Here is a 17741-nt window from a genome sequence, read left to right as displayed (position 1 = left end):
TGCACAGGCAAAGGGAATGACTGGGGGTTGTGGGTAAGGGAGTGGTATTTAACAGCTTTGCTGTGGTGCTCTTTGCCGCCTCCTGCTGGCCAGGAGTGATATTCCCAACAGTAATTAAGATGATCCGTGGACTCACTGTGTCAGAAGAAAGAAAGAAACTTACCCTAATTGTGAGAGATGAAATCTCACAAGAAAAAGTAAAAAAACCAGACCAGGTGAAATGAGATTAAAATATTGTTTGGGTCCCTAAAAGTATCATGAGTTCTAGGCATTGGACCTGAAGGAAAAATCTCCACTGGGCATATCTTCTTTCGGCAGATTATGTTAAAGGAAACTCCAAGACAGTAAGGCTACCTAGGGGAGGTGTGGTGTAGGGGGTTTGAAAAAAAAGAGATGAAAGTGAGGTGACTAAAGACATCTCTGTTTCTACTTACTCAAAGAAGGCACAAGGCTATTAATTACCCAGACCTGAATATTTTACATCATAAGACAGAAAGCCAAACTAACAGATATTTTATTAAAATCTACACTATTATTGGAAATATAATGCTCTCGTCTACTTTCTTTTAGATCATATATTTTTTTTTCTAACTAGTTATAGTTAGTGCAAACACTGTTAAAAAACACAACAGTATTGAAATACATAAAAAAACCCACAAATGTCAAAAAACCCAGGAACCTTTTTTAAATGTTCATACTTCACATAAATAAATACACTTCCTGAAATTATTTTCTACTTCCTTTTTCATGAGGTATCGGCATTACAAACAGTTATGTTTCTCAATCTTTATACAATAACTGTAGAATACACACCGAGAAACTGGTAAGTAGTATTTGCCGTTACATTATTTGTTAATATAGTACTAAGCTTTAGGACGGGACATGTTTTCTTACTCTTTTAAAGAGAGTGTAAAAAGCACTTCAGTTTTTACTTAAATGCTATTACATGTAACAATGTTACTGAATGTATTCAGTTTCTGTTAAAGTTTTTGTTCAAAGTCACCCACCCCAGCAATGAAATTGTATAGCTGATCAACACGCACAGTTTGTCAGTTATAATACTGTATTTTTAGAGAGATCTTTAAAACTTACATTCAGATAAAGAAAATTCATATTAGAATAATTAAACGTAAAAGTACAGCATGTTTAAGAATCACATAAATATTTCTATGAGAGTATTAATTCAATCTTTACTAATAAAAAAGAGGCTTTGCGTGTATATTGTGAGCCAAGACTATGTCTGCACTCCGTTCAAAATTAGCCCGCTTAATTCTGTTGTGGTTTCAAGGAGCAAAAACACCTATTCTATTGGGAACACATTAAGGTAAAAATGATTTTACACTGTCACTTTAAGAAAACTTAATGCTGCCTAATCAATAGGCTTGATCAGAGCTTGACAAACCCAGGAGCCAGGTAGCCATCCTAACATTTTAGGTTATTCTCCATAGATCTATATACAAATACCACTGTCTGGCTCCTAAAAGTGTGACTGACTACTAAATATTCTTACTGGATCCTAAATGTTAAACAGATTTGTCGACCCCTAGACTAGATAAAACAAAAGAAAAAACACCACCACAAAATAAAAATGACAAACCACAGTGATGCATATCTGTGTATGGAAATAATAACATTTGTGGTTTTGGACACTATGTAAAATCATGTAATCCTTTTCTTTATACATTTGTTTCAGAGCAATATTTTTATGCCATCATGGACATGGAAGGAAAACAAATGAATGGTTCCCCACCAGGGGAAGGCGGCTCTGAAAGCTTCCTTTGGCTGGCAGCAGTGATAGTGGGAGGAATATTAACTTTAATGGTTGGATCAATTATAGCCATACTTTTATGGAAATGTTTTAGGAAACCAAATAATGTTGACCAGAACTGGGCAGGTCCTTCCCCACTTACATATACAGACGCCCCTGAAATTATTATCTTTAAAAAAACAGACCAAACGTTATCTGTAAACTGTCTGCCAAATATCACTGAACTGGAAAAAACCCAAAGCTTTTTGAATGACAACAGCACATCTAATAAACTGTCACAAATGAATGTGGAAGAACGAGATATTAAAACAAAACAAGCTGAGGCCCATGGAAGTACTATTATAGCCTCTGCATCTATGGATCAGCTGCCTAATGAGCCTTCTACTACTGATGAATCTGATCTCCCTCCACCTGCTGACTTTCTCCTAGATCTTCCAGAGCCTCCACCAAATGATATTGTTTCTACAGATGTAAACCAAGATCCAAGTCTTATAACTGCATCTCAATATGTCCAGAGAGAAGACAACTCCTTGTTTCCTTTAAACCTGGACAAGAGCCCCAATCTAGAGCTAGCTCGTCCAGATAGACAAAATGAGACTGTTGAACTTTACCTGCCACCTCCTCCACCAGAATTCCTCTGAAATGTCACAAATTAATTTAAATTATACAAAGCTTTTTTAGAACTGGCCAAAAATATATTTTTGTCACAATAGAAATTATAACACCTATAGGGCCAGATTACGAGTAATGCTCTGTTTTGCGAGCGAGATCGGGTTTATCGTGTCCGTTTTGGCGTGTCGGAAGGAGCACTCATATTACAAGTTGAAAGTGAATGCAAAAACAAACACTATTGTGGATTAACGTGACCTTAGAGCTCTTGTTAACTGTTACGCAAAAAAAAAAAAAAAAATACATTTAAAAGTACAGTTACACTCATAATACAGAAATATATACACAAATAAATATGTATACATCTACAGACACACACACATATATATATATATATTTTTTATTAGTGATGCACCGAAATAGAAATTCTGGACCGAAACCGAACCCGAAAATCCGGGATGCACTTGGCCGAAAACCAAAACTTTTACCGAAAATGTTTTTTTTTTTTTTAATTATTTTAAAATATATATATTTTCAGCATAATTAGACTATTTAATGAATTAATCTGAATTGAAAACCTTCAAGCAAATAAATTTTCACCTGGTCACACTTTTATTGAAAGTAACACATTAAAATTGGACAAAAATATCTTAAAACAATAATATGCTACACAATAATTTTACCAAGAAAAAAAAACAGGCAAAAAATGATAATGCCATTTTTGGCCAAGATGTTTCTGCGACCAAAATGTCGGTGCATCCCTACTTAAAACAATATTAAATATCAATATACTGTAATATTCTTTATTTAGTTCTATGTAACAGAATCAGATTTAACAGTTTTTTTTTTTTACCAATTATCCAAATAAAGTATAGTCCTAGAACACTCATTATATGCAAAACAGTAAGTCAAGTAATGATCTTAAACAGCAGCTCTAAGCTAGCATCAAATTTGAAACATGCTACACAATAATTTTACCGAAAATAACAGGCAAAAAAAAAAAAAGAAAAACAAAATAGCCAAAAATGATATATATATATATATATATATGTATATATATATATATGTATATATATATATATATATATATATATATATATATATATATATATATATATGTTCAATGGAGCCCTTTGCAGTCAAGTAGATTAAAACAATATTAATAATAATAATATTTATGCAATATTCATATTTAATAAAGTGTTATACTGTGTATTTACCGTAAATATTTCACATATTGCAGAATAACAAAATTTATGCTTACCAGATAAATTCCTTTCTTTCCTGGCAGGGAGAGCCCACGACTTCATTCCTTACGGTTGTATTTCCCAACAGTAAGGAATGAAGTCCTGGACTCTCCCCTGCCTTATGGAAAGAAATGTTATATGCATTATTAAATAGAAATTCTTGTAAATATCTGTTTGCGAGTGAATAGGGTGTTTGTTCTCCCCCACACTTTTTGTGCGCCATTGAAGTCTATGGGGGAATAAAATAACACGGTCACGATAATCTAACTTCGGCTTTTTGCACACGTTGGGTTAGCTTGCAGGCAAAAATCTTACTTCTAGCGCAGTTAACGCACGAGCGGCAGCGATAAAAAGAGGTCCACTCGTAATCTAGCCCATGGTTAGGTATATGTTTACCTCCTGTTGCTACACCTAGCACAAGCATTTTAACAAAGCAGGTATACTATAGATACACACAACTATACAGGGGGCTGTATATCACTTAAGTGTGCACCTTCAGCGAATACCACCTAATCTTTTTAGTTTTGTTCTATATAATGTAGTATTGATGGAGTATGGCTCTTGGGGGAGAGAAATGGTCAATCCTTTCAATTTTGCATTTGAGCAACAAATTGTAAACCATAATAAAAGTTTTTATCTTGGATTTTTCTTAGTTTTTTATTTTAATGCAAAGCCTGAAGCCTGAAAATAATACACAGAGGTCTTTTAATTACATTAGTTTTTTTTTAATTATTATTATAAATTAAAATGCAGGTAAAAAATTAGCCTGAGAATAATATACAGAGGTTTATTGAATAAATATGTGTAATGTTTAAGTTTTCATACTGTTCATAACCTAAAAATGTAATCTCCTCTGCTGAGGACAGGTAAAAGATACAAATGGGCTACTAGAATGTGCAAACAATGGCAGTGAGGACTATTGCAATGGTAAGCTTATGGAGCATGCAGTGCACGCTGCCAGTTTAAACCGAATTTGGAATGTCCACAATTTCCACAGTTAAATTACAGAAACGAGGACAAAATAAATATGATTATAACAATAATATATAATAAAAGTATATTACAAACAAAAAAACAAACAACACAACCCTGTGTGCTGCATAAGTATAAGTCTATTTGTCTAGCTCATTAGCTGTCAGACTAACATTTAATTTTGCTCTCTGGTTCCCAGCCTAGTCTCAAAAACATTAAAGGGACACAAATCCATTTTTTTTTCTTGATTCAGATAGAACATACATTTTTAAAGAAATAGTTTAGTCAAAATTAAAATTTCACGATTCAGATAGTACGTGCAATTTTAAGCAACTTTCCAATTTACTTCTATTATAAATTTTATAAAAAAAGAGTTATAAAAAAAAAAAACAATTTGGGGTTTCATGTCCCTTTAACATATCTAGAAAACAGGATAATTTGTAACATTTGAATCAAGAAAATTCTGAAAGAACAAAACTAGATACAGTAACTGATAATGTTTTTGACACAAAGTCATTCAATACATTGGATAAAGTTACATTTGGTGTAAACCCCTGACCTTTCAACATACAGAACCATTCCCTGTTTATAAATTTCATTGTTTTGGTCCGTTTTAAATGTACTGAAATATTTTGAAGCAGTACCCAATAATAACAATAACAACAACAATAACAAACACCTCTGCAGTCACTAACATAGCAGAAAAAAAATCCAAAACTCATATGATTGTCTCCTGTAACAGTGGAGTTCTTCCCAATAAACTTGAGTCAGCACTTACAGAAGCTCTGCAGTCCCCTGAATTGCTGATCAGACCTATGCAGAGTACAGTAGCACAATGCAGCTAAAGGAAGAAAGCTCAATCCTCTGCAAGCATCAGTCTGTGCAAGCTGGAGAGATGCCCACAAACTAAAGATACCCATTTGCACAAGCATTGTATTGATTCTGGCTGGAAACAGATAGGTAAGTTTTATTTATAACTTTGAGAAAATAAAAATCACGTAAAAAAAAAATTAAGCAAGTAATGTTCATATCACTGAACTGAGATCTACTGTAGTTTTAGGTTTATAATCAAAATACATGTATCAGTTTATTGTATTATGTTTTTTAGGGAATATTAGCTTTTGTGCTAGAAGATTTTTTTTTTTGCACTCAATCTGACATCTTCTGGTATTAAATAAATATTTAAATGTCTACAGTAGATGTGGCTCTAAAGCATTCTTACAATTTGAGTAGCATTAAAATGCTCCTGTGGTTTGTTTGTTTTTTACTATGTAGGGTATGTTCTGAACCCACAGAAAATATCATACAATTCTAAACAACGTACATTAAAAGCCTATGGGAATTTTGTAGATACATAATTTGCTAGGCTTTTCTAAAACATTAGAGTGTATAAGGTAAATGTAACTGTATTTAAAAATTGTTTGAAAGGGGAATAAACATTCACAATCGAGTAGATGAGACCCAGCTACAGAAATATATAACACTCATGGATTTTACTGTTGCAGATTATAGTTAACGCATTTTTTGTTAGAGCTATGTTAGCTGATTAACCATTTCTTAAATGCAGGTAACCATGGAATATCCTACAAAGACCTCATCAGGATTCTTGATTCTTATTTGTTCTATATCAAATATTTTCTGTATATGCCCTTTAAAGTGCTCATGCTCTAGCAAAAATAGAAACGTTGATTGCTCAGTTGGAAACCTAACTGCTTTGCCATATGGACTACAGGACAATATCACAAACCTGAACCTGTCTTACAATCAGTTTGTCAATTTAGATAGTCAGTTAACTAAATTCACTAATTTGAGGTCGCTTGACATTTCACACAACTTCCTCAGGAATCTACCTTCTCATTTGCCAAAATCCCTCTGGGAAGTTTATGCATCAAATAATAATATTAAGGACCTTCATAAACTTGACACAGCTTATCAGTGGAATCTTAAAGTGCTGGATATGTCCAGGAACAGGCTTCAGAGAACTATCCTTATTAACAATACACTGGGTAGCCTGCAGCTGCTTAATCTAAGCAGCAACCGACTATGGACAGTTCCAACCAACATGCCACACAACGTCAAAACTATTGATTTATCTAACAACTTGTTAACACAAATTCTCCAAGGAACACTGGTTAGAATGTCCAGCCTTAGAAAATTGTACCTACACAGTAACAGATTTACCTACATACCTAAAAATGCCTTTGACCAGCTAACTAATTTACAAGAGATTACTCTGTATGACAACCCTTGGGAATGCAAAATACAAAGCATTGTGTACTTGTTGATGTGGGTAAGGGAAAAAACAAACAATGTTATTGGCCATCCCTGTGTCAATGAAAGTAGCCTACAAGGTATCACAAACTACCCCTATCTAACTGAAACCACTGATCAGGTACTTAATACTCCAATACTTAAAACATCAATCTCACCTTTTCTGGAAGCACAAGAAACAAAACTGTACAAGCAAATTCCCTTTTTAGAACCAATAACAGCTGCTACATTAAAAGTATCTGACATTTTCTTTCCAAGCAGAGACTTCTCCATTATCACAGAGGAAGGATCTGCAGATGTACACACACATTTAAGTCCTGATACCCTTGGCACCAAAGACGCGTCTTATCTAAGCTCAAATGAAATAGATGAAATGGAGTCCTATGATTATACACTGACTTTTAGCAATAATAAAGGCAAGTCAGGCAATGAATTAGATCTGCAGTTGCCAAGCACAACTATCTGTGCTGAAATGCCCACCCCCAATATAAAACTAAAAGATCATGCATCTTCCTCAGCACATAAAGATACATGTCTTGCATCTAGTGTTTTCCTGATGCTTCTGGTTTTTAGGACTGTTTAAAAGCATGTTTTATGGCCATTAAAGAATACGATATGATTTGATTTACAAGCCGATTATACTGAAAAATTTTTAAGATTTTTTTTTTTACATGAATTGTTATTATTTATAATGAACAGTAGCAATCAAATGACATTGTCCAAAAACACTGAAATGAACAGATACAATAAATGCCTGTTTAAATAAAAAAATAAACTTTAAAAAAATTTAATTGTGCATTTTTCTGTTAAATTGTAGGCTTTTTATGAAAGCTGAAATGATAAAGCCTGTGAGTAATTAAAGTTATTTCTAAATACATATATTATAAATATTGTCAAACAGCATTTTTTTGCCACTTATTATTCCATGTTGTATGTTTTGCTTATTAGTTCTCAATACATTTTGAATGGAGAGTGAATTTTAGACTCTGCGAGTGTTAAATCTTTAAAATAGTTTGAAATTTCACAAGATTAAGGCATGTTAAAGTATGTAAGAACAAAGTTTTTATTTAGAGACATAGAAATGGGTATATCTAATTAAAACTGATATTAAACTAGTCACTTTTCTATACAGTACATATAGTGCATATCAGAAATGTATCTATACTAAATTGTAAAAGAATTGCAATAAAGTAATAAATCAGAAACTGGGTGAGCAAATGATTTTGAGGTTTTAAAACAGTACAGTAATATACACCCCTAGAAAAGTCTATTGAGAATGCTTGTTTGGTCTCCTCTGCTCTGGCCAATGACAACCTGATGTAAATAAGCTCCTGCACTGATCTAAGCACTGTGTTTAGCATGTACCTGTGTCAGACAAATGTTAGCATTCTTAAAGGGGCATTAAACACAATGTTTTTCCTCTGTGATTTAAAGTGTTGAATGATGCATTGCAAGTTGTTATTGAATCACAAGCAATAAGCTACATAAAATAAGCAGGAACTAGACCAGGCAGTCCTGCAATGCTTTAAAATACTGCATTATGAACTCCACCTCTGACAATGAATGTGGATAAATAAATAATAAAAGTACAGCATAGTCTGCTGTTTATTTTATTTTTCTATACTTAAAAGGACAGAAAAATATTCTAAATATCTACAATGCATTGAAAGCATAGTAAAAAGTCCCCAACTAAATTCCCCCAAAACGTTGTAAATTATATTTTAGCAGCCTGTTAGGTGACATCTTAACCACATTCTAATTTTTTTTTCACGCAATCAGGCAGTAAAATCCATTTAAATGTTGTACCACATGCCCTACAGACTTTAATGCAGTGTACACTTTACTATAGTAAATCTTAATAAAATAAGCTTTCCTGCAGTGGAAAGGGACAAATAATTGAAAAGGAGCTCTGAATTCTGGTTAACCACATTTTGGAATTTTTGAAACTATAACTACTTATACATAATGTTGTGGATGCTTTACAGTTCTGCACAAACACACATAATGTGGATTGTGTAAAAACAGACTGCACTGCAAACTAATGCAATTTTAAAGCCAATATTTGCATTTAAGAACAAGAAAAAACACATTTCCAGATGGGTTATAAAATTGTATGTGTTTAATTTCAGTTCATTATGCAATAGTTTTAGATTTTCACAGAGCACAGGAGAAGTGTATGTTCAATTATATCAGAAGACTAACTGGTCGATTTATCAAAAAAAAGTTTAATTCGCTCAATTATTTAAGACCTGTCAATTATTTGAATGTTAACACCATATCTGCAAAAAAGTCATCTATAGACTCAATTCTCTAAAACTCTCTGGCAAGATTATCTAAGAAGACTTGTCAGTACCCTTAATAATTGAAAAACATAATTTATGCTTACCTGATAAATTCCTTTCTTCTGTTGTGTGATCAGTCCACGGGTCATCATTACTTCTGGGATATTATCTGCTCCCCTACAGGAAGTGCAAGAGGATTCACCCAGCAGAGTTGCTATATAGCTCCTCCCCTCTACGTCACCTCCAGTCATTCGACCAAAGACCAACGAGAAAGGAGAAGCCAAGGGTGTAGTGGTGACTGAATTATAATTTAAAAAATATGTACCTGCCTTAAAAAACAGGGCGGGCCGTGGACTGATCACACAACAGAAGAAAGGAATTTATCAGGTAAGCATAAATTATGTTTTCTTCTGTTATGTGTGATCAGTCCACGGGTCATCATTACTTCTGGGATACCAATACCAAAGCAAAAGTACACGGATGACGGGAGGGATAGGCAGGCTCATTATACAGAAGGAACCACTGCCTGAAGAACCTTTCTCCCAAAAATAGCCTCCGAAGAAGCAAAAGTGTCAAATTTGTAAAATTTGGAAAAAGTATGAAGCGAAGACCAAGTTGCAGCCTTGCAAATCTGTTCAACAGAGGCCTCATTCTTAAAGGCCCAAGTGGAAGCCACAGCTCTAGTGGAGTGAGCTGTAATTCTTTCAGGAGGCTGCTGTCCAGCAGTCTCATAGGCTAAACGTATTATGCTACGAAGCCAAAAAGAGAGAGAGGTAGCAGAAGCTTTTTGACCTCTCCTCTGTCCAGAATAAACGACAAACAGGGAAGAAGTTTGGCGAAAATCTTTAGTTGCCTGCAAGTAGAACTTGAGGGCACGAACTACATCCAGATTGTGTAGAAGACGTTCCTTCTTTGAAGAAGGATTTGGACACAAGGAGGGAACAACAATCTCTTGATTGATATTCCTGTTAGAGACAACCTTAGGTAAGAACCCAGGTTTAGTACGCAGAACTACCTTGTCTGAGTGAAAGATCAGATAAGGAGAATCACAATGTAGGGCTGATAACTCAGAGACTCTTCGAGCCGAGGAAATAGCCATTAAAAATAGAACTTTCCAAGATAACAATTTTATATCAATGGAATGAAGGGGTTCAAACGGAACACCCTGTAAAACGTTAAGAACTAAGTTTAAACTCCATGGCGGAGCAACAGTTTTAAACACAGGCTTGATCCTAGCTAAAGCCTGACAAAAGGCCTGGATGTCTGAATTTTCTGACAGACGCCTGTGTAACAAGATGGACAGAGCTGAGATCTGTCCCTTTAATGAGCTAGCCGATAAACCCTTTTCTAAACCTTCTTGTAGAAAGGACAATATCCTAGGAATCCTAACCTTACTCCAGGAGTAATCTTTGGATTCACACCAGTATAGGTATTTACGCCATATTTTATGGTAAATCTTTCTGGTAACAGGCTTCCTAGCCTGTATCAGGGTATCAATAACCGACTCAGAAAAACCACGTTTTGATAAAATCAAGCGTTCAATTTCCAAGCAGTCAGCTTCAGAGAAGTTAGATTTTGATGTTTGAATGGACCCTGTATCAGAAGGTCCTGTCTTAGAGGTAGAGACCAAGGTGGACAGGATGACATGTCCACTAGATCTGCATACCAAGTCCTGCGTGGCCATGCAGGTGCTATTAGAATCACTGATGCTCTCTCCTGTTTGATTTTGGCAATCAATCGAGGAAGCAGCGGGAAGGGTGGAAACACATAAGCCATCCTGAAGTTCCAAGGTGCTGTCAAAGCATCTATCAGAACCGCTCCCGGATCCCTGGATCTGGATCCGTAGCGAGGAAGTTTGGCGTTCTGGCGAGACGCCATGAGATCTATATCTGGTTTGCCCCAACGTCGAAGTATTTGGGCAAAGACCTCCGGATGAAGTTCCCACTCCCCCGGATGAAAAGTCTGGCGACTCAAGAAATCCGCCTCCCAGTTCTCTACTCCCGGGATGTGGATTGCTGACAGGTGGCAAGAGTGAGACTCTGCCCAGCGAAATATCTTTGATACTTCCATCATTGCTAGGGAGCTTCTTGTCCCTCCCTGATGGTTGATGTAAGCTACAGTCGTGATGTTGTCCGACTGAAACCTGATGAACCCCCGAGTTTTTAACTGGGGCCAAGCTAGAAGGGCATTGAGAACTGCTCTCAATTCCAGAATGTTTATTGGCAGGAGACTTTCCTCCTGACTCCATTGTCCCTGAGCCTTCAGAGAATTCCAGACAGCGCCCCAACCTAGTAGGCTGGCGTCTGTTGTTACAATTGTCCAGTCCGGCCTGCTGAATGGCATCCCCCTGGACAGATGTGGCCGAGAAAGCCACCATAGAAGAGAGTTTCTGGTCTCTTGATCCAGATTCAGAGTGGGGGACAAATCTGAGTAATCCCCATTCCACTGACTCAGCATGCACAATTTCAGCGGTCTGAGATGTAGGCGTGCAAAGGGTACTATGTCCATTGCTGCTACCATTAAGCCGATCACCTCCATGCATTGAGCTACTGACGGGAGTTGAATGGAATGAAGGACACGGCATGCATTTAGAAGCTTTGTTAATCTGTCTTCTGTCAGATAAATCTTCATTTCTACAGAATCTATAAGAGTCCCCAAGAATGGAACTCTTGTGAGAGGAAAGAGAGAACTCTTCTTTTCGTTCACTTTCCATCCATGCGACCTTAGAAATGCCAGAACTAACTCTGTATGAGACTTGGCAGTTTGAAAGCTTGAAGCTTGTATCAGAATGTCGTCTAGGTACGGAGCTACCGAAATTCCTCGCGGTCTTAGTACCGCCAGAAGGGCACCCAGAACCTTTGTGAAGATTCTTGGAGCCGTAGCCAATCCGAATGGAAGGGCTACAAACTGGTAATGCCTGTTTAAGAAGGCAAACCTTAGATACCGGTAATGATCTTTGTGAATCGGTATGTGAAGGTAAGCATCCTTTAAATCCACTGTGGTCATGTACTGACCCTCTTGGATCATGGGTAAGATTGTCCGAATAGTTTCCATTTTGAACGATGGAACTCTTAGGAATTTGTTTAGGATCTTTAAATCCAAGATTGGCCTGAAAGTTCCCTCTTTTTTGGGAACTACAAACAGGTTTGAGTAAAACCCTTGTCCTTGTTCCGACCGCGGAACCGGATGGATCACTCCCATTAATAATAGATCTTGTACACAGCGTAGAAACGCGTCTTTCTTTATTTGGTTTGTTGACAACCTTGACAGATGAAATCTCCCTCTTGGGGGAGAGAATTTGAAGTCTAGAAGGTATCCCTGAGATATGATCTCTAGCGCCCAGGGATCCTGGACATCTCTTGCCCAAGCCTGGGCGAAGAGAGAGAGTCTGCCCCCCACTAGATCCGGTCCCGGATCGGGGGCCCTCGGTTCATGCTGTCTTAGGGGCAGCAGCAGGTTTCCTGGCCTGCTTGCCCTTATTCCAGGACTGGTTAGGTTTCCAGCCTTGTCTGTAACGAGCAACAGCTCCTTCCTGTTTTGGTGCAGTGGAAGTTGATGCTGTTCCTGTTTTGAAATTCCGAAAGGGACGAAAATTAGACTGTCTAGCCTTAGCTTTGGCTTTGTCTTGAGGTAGAGCGTGGCCCTTACCTCCTGTAATGTCAGCAATAATTTCTTTCAAACCGGGCCCAAATAAAGTTTGCCCCTTGAAAGGTATATTAAGTAATTTGGACTTAGAAGTTACATCAGCCGACCAGGATTTTAGCCACAGCGCCCTACGTGCCTGAATGGCGAATCCTGAATTCTTAGCCGTAAGTTTGGTTAAATGTACTACGGCCTCCGAAATGAATGAATTAGCTAGTTTAAGGACTCTAAGCCTGTCCGTAATGTCGTCCAGCGTAGCTGAACTAAGGTTCTCTTCCAGAGACTCAATCCAAAATGCTGCCGCAGCCGTAATCGGCGCGATGCATGCAAGGGGTTGCAATATAAAACCTTGTTGAACAAACATTTTCTTAAGGTAACCCTCTAATTTTTTATCCATAGGATCTGAAAAAGCACAGCTATCCTCCACCGGGATAGTGGTACGCTTAGCTAAAGTAGAAACTGCTCCCTCCACCTTAGGGACCGTTTGCCATAAGTCCCGTGTGGTGGCGTCTATTGGAAACATCTTTCTAAATATTGGAGGGGGTGAGAACGGCACACCGGGTCTATCCCACTCCTTAGTAACAATTTCAGTTAATCTCTTAGGTATAGGAAAAACGTCAGTACTCGCCGGTACCGCAAAGTATTTATCCAACCTACACATTTTCTCTGGTATTGCAACAGTGTTACAATCGTTAAGAGCTGCTAAGACCTCCCCTAGTAATACACGGAGGTTTTCCAATTTAAATTTAAAATTTGAAATATCTGAATCCAATCTGTTTGGATCAGAACCGTCACCCACAGAATGAAGCTCTCCGTCCTCATGCTCTGCAAGCTGTGACGCAGTATCAGACATGGCCCTAGAATTATCAGCGCACTCTGTTCTCACCCCAGAGTGATCACGCTTGCCTCTTAGTTCTGGTAATTTAGCCAAAACTTCAGTCATAACAGTAGCCATATCTTGTAATGTTATCTGTAATGGCTGCCCAGATGTACTAGGCGCCATAATATTACGCACCTCCCGGGCGGGAGATGCAGGTACTGACACGTGAGGCGAGTTAGTCGGCATAACTCTCCCCTCGCTGTTTGGTGAAATTTGTTCAATTTGTACAGATTGGCTTTTATTTAAAGTAGCATAAATACAGTTAGTACATAAATTTCTATTGGGCTCCACCTTGGCATTGGAACAAATGACACAGGTATCTTCCTCTGAATCAGACATGTTTAACACACTAGCAATAAACATGCAACTCGGTTACAATTTTATTTAACAAAAACGTACTGTGCCTCAAGAAGCACTAAACGATTAAATGACAGTTGAAATAATGAACTGAAAAACAGTTATAGCATCACTCTTTACAAACAACACAACTTTTTAGCAAAGGTTTGTTCCCATTAGTAAAATAACACTAATTAAATTTTAAACATAAAAATTACAGAGCAACGTTTTAAATCACAGTCACTATATAAGTCTCACAGCTCTGCTGAGAGAATCTACCTCCCTTCAAAGAAGTTTGAAGACCCCTGAGTTCTGTTAGAGATGAACCGGATCATGCAGAAAATACAAGAGTAACTGACTGGAAATTTTTGATGCGTAGCAAAGAGCGCCAAAAACGGCCCCTCCCTCTCACACACAGCAGTGAGAGAGAAACGAAACTGTCATAATTAAAACAAGCAAACTGCCAAGTGGAAAAATAATGCCCAAATATTTATTCACTCAGTACCTCATTAATGCAAACGATTCTACATTCCAGCAAAAACGTTTAACATGAAAAATACCTAATAAAAGGTTTAATGTACTTTACAGAGTAATTCCGGTGAAATACCATCCCCAGAATACTAAAGTGTAGAGCATACATACATGTTCATTATAACGGTATGGCAGGATTTTTTCATCAATTCCATTCAGAAAATAAAAACTGCTACATACCTCAATGCAGATTCAACTGCCCGCTGTCCCCTGATCTGAAGTTTTTACCTCCCTCAGATGGCCGAGAAACAGCAATATGATCTTAACTACTCCGGTTAAAATCATAAGAAAAACTCTGGTAGATTCTTCTTCAAACTCTGCCAGAGAGGTAATAACACGCTCCGGTGCTATTGTAAAATAACAAACTTTTGATTGAAGTTCTAAAAACTAAGTATAATCACCATAGTCCTCTCACACCTCCTATCTAGTCTTTGGGTGCAAGAGAATGACTGGAGGTGACGTAGAGGGGAGGAGCTATATAGCAACTCTGCTGGGTGAATCCTCTTGCACTTCCTGTAGGGGAGCAGATAATATCCCAGAAGTAATGATGACCCGTGGACTGATCACACATAACAGAAGAAAGCATATTTTAGCTTAAGAGCTGTTTATCTTGCTAATGGGATTCTGGATGTGGAGAGACACCTACATTACAACATAAAAAAAAATACCCAAAGATTTTGCGTTATTTCTCACCATGCTGGTAAGTTATTTATTATCAGGCCTATGAGGAAGACCAAATGAACATATTACACACACTACATAATGCAGATAAGAAGACCTTATCTAAACAAAATAAAATGGGTGCATACAGACTACAGGTTATTGAAGAAGACACATTTAGAACAAGAGTAGATAGGTTGACCAGACATCAAAGAACTGGTGGGAACAAAACCTATTTAACTATAACAACTAAAACAACTAATTTACATTCTTAATTTCTCTGCAGCACAATGGGAATTTAACATCTAATTGCAATATTTTATGTGGGAGCAAGATAATCATATAAGCAGACCATATGTACTGAATATAGAACTCCCTTTAAAAAAAAAAAAAAAATCACCATAGCTTCCTAATCTATGCTGTTTTATAAGTCGCACTTAACAACAAATATGGTATTTTTATAGAAGACAAAGAAGAAACTCAATGTCAGAAATCTCACATTTTTAAGAGGGTAAAAGACCATTAACTTCCTGTGACATACCATTCTTAGTTAAATACACTTATCAAGTTTTTTTTTAAAAAGGAGAGAAGACACTGAATCCCAGTTAATTATGTTTAATATGTATACTTTAGAAACAAAAGTAGAATGGAGAAAAAGATCTGTCAAATCTGGTCTCAGCAGATACATGAACGTTCAATTTATAGCAGATATGTGCTAAATTCATTTTTTTTATTTTTTTGTCAAGATTAATCGTCTATTTTCGCTACCGGATATATGAATGCTAAAGTGCAATACACAAAGATCTGGATTTCCACATCTCTTTGTGTGTTGCACTTTAATAGTAATATCTCTGGTGCCAAAAATAGCCTACTGATGTGATCCGCAGCCATATTTGGAATTCGTTTCACAAATGAATACACAAATAACAAACTTTATACATACCTTTTTTTATAACAAGAAAAAAAGAACCCAGCACATAGAAGGTGGGATCCAAATGATGAATAAAAGTTCCAGTGAAAAAAAGGATAATAAAACGTAGCCTTTATTCAAGTCAGTGAGACTTATACATAAAACCTGCAAAAACACATCTGACCGGTTTCGGCGTGGATAGCCGTAATCCTAGATGTACAATTAGTCACACCTGAGCACCTTTTTATGCACAGGAGTACCTCCCTTTGGGAGTGGTTAAAAACAGCAGAAACAGAAGCAGGTGTAAAAATTTACATATGCATACATATAGCCAGAATAATAGTGTAGCCAATGAGTACGGTTGCAAAAACAGTTAAACCTTAATACTATTTGGCTGACTAAACTATGAATGTATAAACTTTGAAACAGATCTAGATAAACCATGAATGAAAAAATATGTATTAAACAACTATGAACAGCTATATTCTTATTAATTAAAGCTGAGCAATGGATTCAATAAATAATACATATGAATATAAAGTGAGCAAATTAATGGCAGGCTAGGAGTAATGCATAGCAGTGTGAGGGTATATATACATATTCTCAAAATTTGGCTGCTAAAAAGATGTCTAGATAGTAGTGAATACAAAAATGCAATTTAAGTTAAACACATAGTAGGATCATATCAAAGGAGCCACAAAAATGAAACTACCATGGAGGCAATAACTATATATGATTACATGTTAACAATATAGCGATCTTATTCAATGCATACACACAATAGAAAAATGTTTGTGTTAAACACATGGTAGGATCATAACAAAGGAGCCACATGTTAAATGAAACTACCATGGAGGCAATAACTATATATGATTACATGTTAACAATATAGCGATCTTATTCAATGCATACACACAATAGAAAAAGATATTTGTGTTAAACACATGGTAGGATCATAACAAAGGAGCCACATGTTAAATGAAACTACCATGAAGGCAATGACTATATATGATTACATGTTAACAGTATAACGGTCTTATTCAAAACTTATTCAAAAATTCAATTTTCCGATCCTACGTGGAGACACAGTCTTACGTAAGACTTTAGAGGATGGTTGTAATTTTGTATACAAACGCAATCTTTCATTAGGCAACATGCTTTCACCAAGCTTGTTGCCCAAATCAGAAAGTGGCAGTTCTTGGCTTACTGTCAAGGGTACCTACAGATGTGGCAAAAGATGTTGTGCATCATGTGACCATATTCAAGTGTCAAAAACATTTATTTCAGCTACCACACAGGAAAAATTTTAAACAAGAGGCTGTATCAAATGCGGCAGTAAATATGTCGTTTATCTAATTGAGTGCACACAATGCCTTAGACCAGTGTTTTTCAACCAGTGTGCCGTGGCACACTAGTGTGCCGTGAGAGATCCTCAGGTGTGCCGCGGCAGACTGACAACAGTGTGACATTTTTTTTAAACTTTGCTTGTTTTTTACTCCCAGTGCAGGGGTAGTTTGTAGGAGGCATGGCATAACAGCACAATACATACAGTATGTATGTGTTTGTGTGTATGTGTATATATATATATGCTGTATTAGGCTACAATGTGTGATTTTTTTTAAATTTTGGGATG

At 36.6% G+C, this 17741-nt stretch overlaps 2 protein-coding genes across 8 annotated transcripts in view; one reads left to right on the top strand and one right to left on the bottom strand.

Moving 5' to 3' along the window:
* The window catches only part of NF1 (neurofibromin 1), a 1508106-nt gene that overhangs the window by 446181 nt on the left and 1044184 nt on the right, over positions 1-17741 (bottom strand). The gene's annotated exons all lie outside the window — the stretch shown is intronic.
* OMG (oligodendrocyte myelin glycoprotein) lies at positions 6170-7450 on the top strand. The gene has a single exon (XM_053704503.1). The coding sequence runs from the start codon at positions 6170-6172 to the stop codon at positions 7448-7450; it is 1281 nt and encodes a 426-aa protein (XP_053560478.1).

This window comes from Bombina bombina, chromosome 3, assembly GCF_027579735.1.
Source record: "Bombina bombina isolate aBomBom1 chromosome 3, aBomBom1.pri, whole genome shotgun sequence".
Lineage (NCBI taxonomy): Eukaryota > Metazoa > Chordata > Amphibia > Anura > Bombinatoridae > Bombina > Bombina bombina.
This window is presented reverse-complemented; position numbering and strand designations above follow the sequence as displayed.